The sequence below is a fragment of the Echinops telfairi genome, unplaced genomic scaffold (assembly GCF_000313985.2).
Source record: "Echinops telfairi isolate 266 unplaced genomic scaffold, ASM31398v2 ScPeMD7_2;HRSCAF=8, whole genome shotgun sequence".
In the NCBI taxonomy this organism is placed as follows: Eukaryota; Metazoa; Chordata; class Mammalia; order Afrosoricida; family Tenrecidae; genus Echinops; species Echinops telfairi.
The window spans coordinates 33,922,194-33,923,177 of NW_022103898.1; the positions used below are offsets into that span (position 1 = coordinate 33,922,194).

The 984-nt window shown below is 53.0% G+C and overlaps 1 protein-coding gene across 1 annotated transcript in view; it reads right to left on the reverse strand.

The window, feature by feature from the left end:
- Nucleotides 1–984, reverse strand: part of PLXNC1 (plexin C1) — a 207,800-nt gene that overhangs the window by 28,490 nt on the left and 178,326 nt on the right. Inside the window, exon 23 of the mRNA XM_045291393.1 lies at nucleotides 484–661. Coding sequence (XP_045147328.1) covers nucleotides 484–661 — 178 coding nt within the window. The remainder of the gene's footprint in view (nucleotides 1–483; nucleotides 662–984) is intronic.

Below are 984 nucleotides of genomic sequence, written 5' to 3' on the forward strand. Positions count from 1 at the left end.
CGGCTTTGCAGTCTCCCAGGTGAGTCCGCAAAAGCCCGCCCAGCAGTTGCTGCTCCACGAGGAGGGAGACAGCAGAAGACACTTAATGCAGACAGGAAGACGACCTTTCCAGCATGCTGGAGCTAACACCACCGGCTGAGACGCCTGTTAATGACACCCTCCGTATCACAACAAACAAATCACATGCCAGTGTGAAGCACAGCACACACACAGGCGCCTTTCTGTGCTGCTCGATGAAAGGGGGCCCACCAGGCCTCAGGGTCAGCCTTGGCATGCATCTGATTTAAAAATGCAATACATCATCTTTCAATGTCATTGTGGAAGTCTTGTGCTTCCTGGGAGGAGCCCAGTGGAGATGCTCTTTGGGGAGTGCCCTTGTCTCTCTGGGCCCCTGAGCACGACCTCCAGGACCTCCAGGGAGCCACCTGGGTCAGGGCAGGAGGGGCAGCGGGGAAGAACTGCAGAGCCCTGGCCCCGCCTTACCGAGTCCAATTTCATTGAGCTGAAGCCCATAAGGAGAGCCATTTTTGCTTAAAAACGCCTGGAAAATCTTCTCTTTGGCTTGGCCTACAGTGTCACAGTCAAGCACATTGACCGAGATATTCCGACAGACGTCTGCACTCTCGTTTTCGGGGATTTTCTCAAAGACGATGTTTAATGCCTGCAAGGACACAAACAGGTTTCCCAGTCCATTAGAAAAAAGCATTCCTAAAAGACCCAGCCCTTGGTGATGCTAGTACCTCTGAGCACATTCCAACCCACATCAAACCTACTGCCCTCCAGTGCATTCTAACTCACAGTGCCCCTCCGTGACAGACTGAAGTGCTCCCAAGGGCTTCCCTGGGGGCTCTCAATCTTTCTGAGAGCACACAGCCCCATCTTTCTTCCTAGGAGGGGTTGGTGGGTTTGAACTGCTGACCTTTCGATTAGCAACCCAACCCACTTCCCTTGAGTGGATTCCGACTCATGGTCTCATTTTTCTCC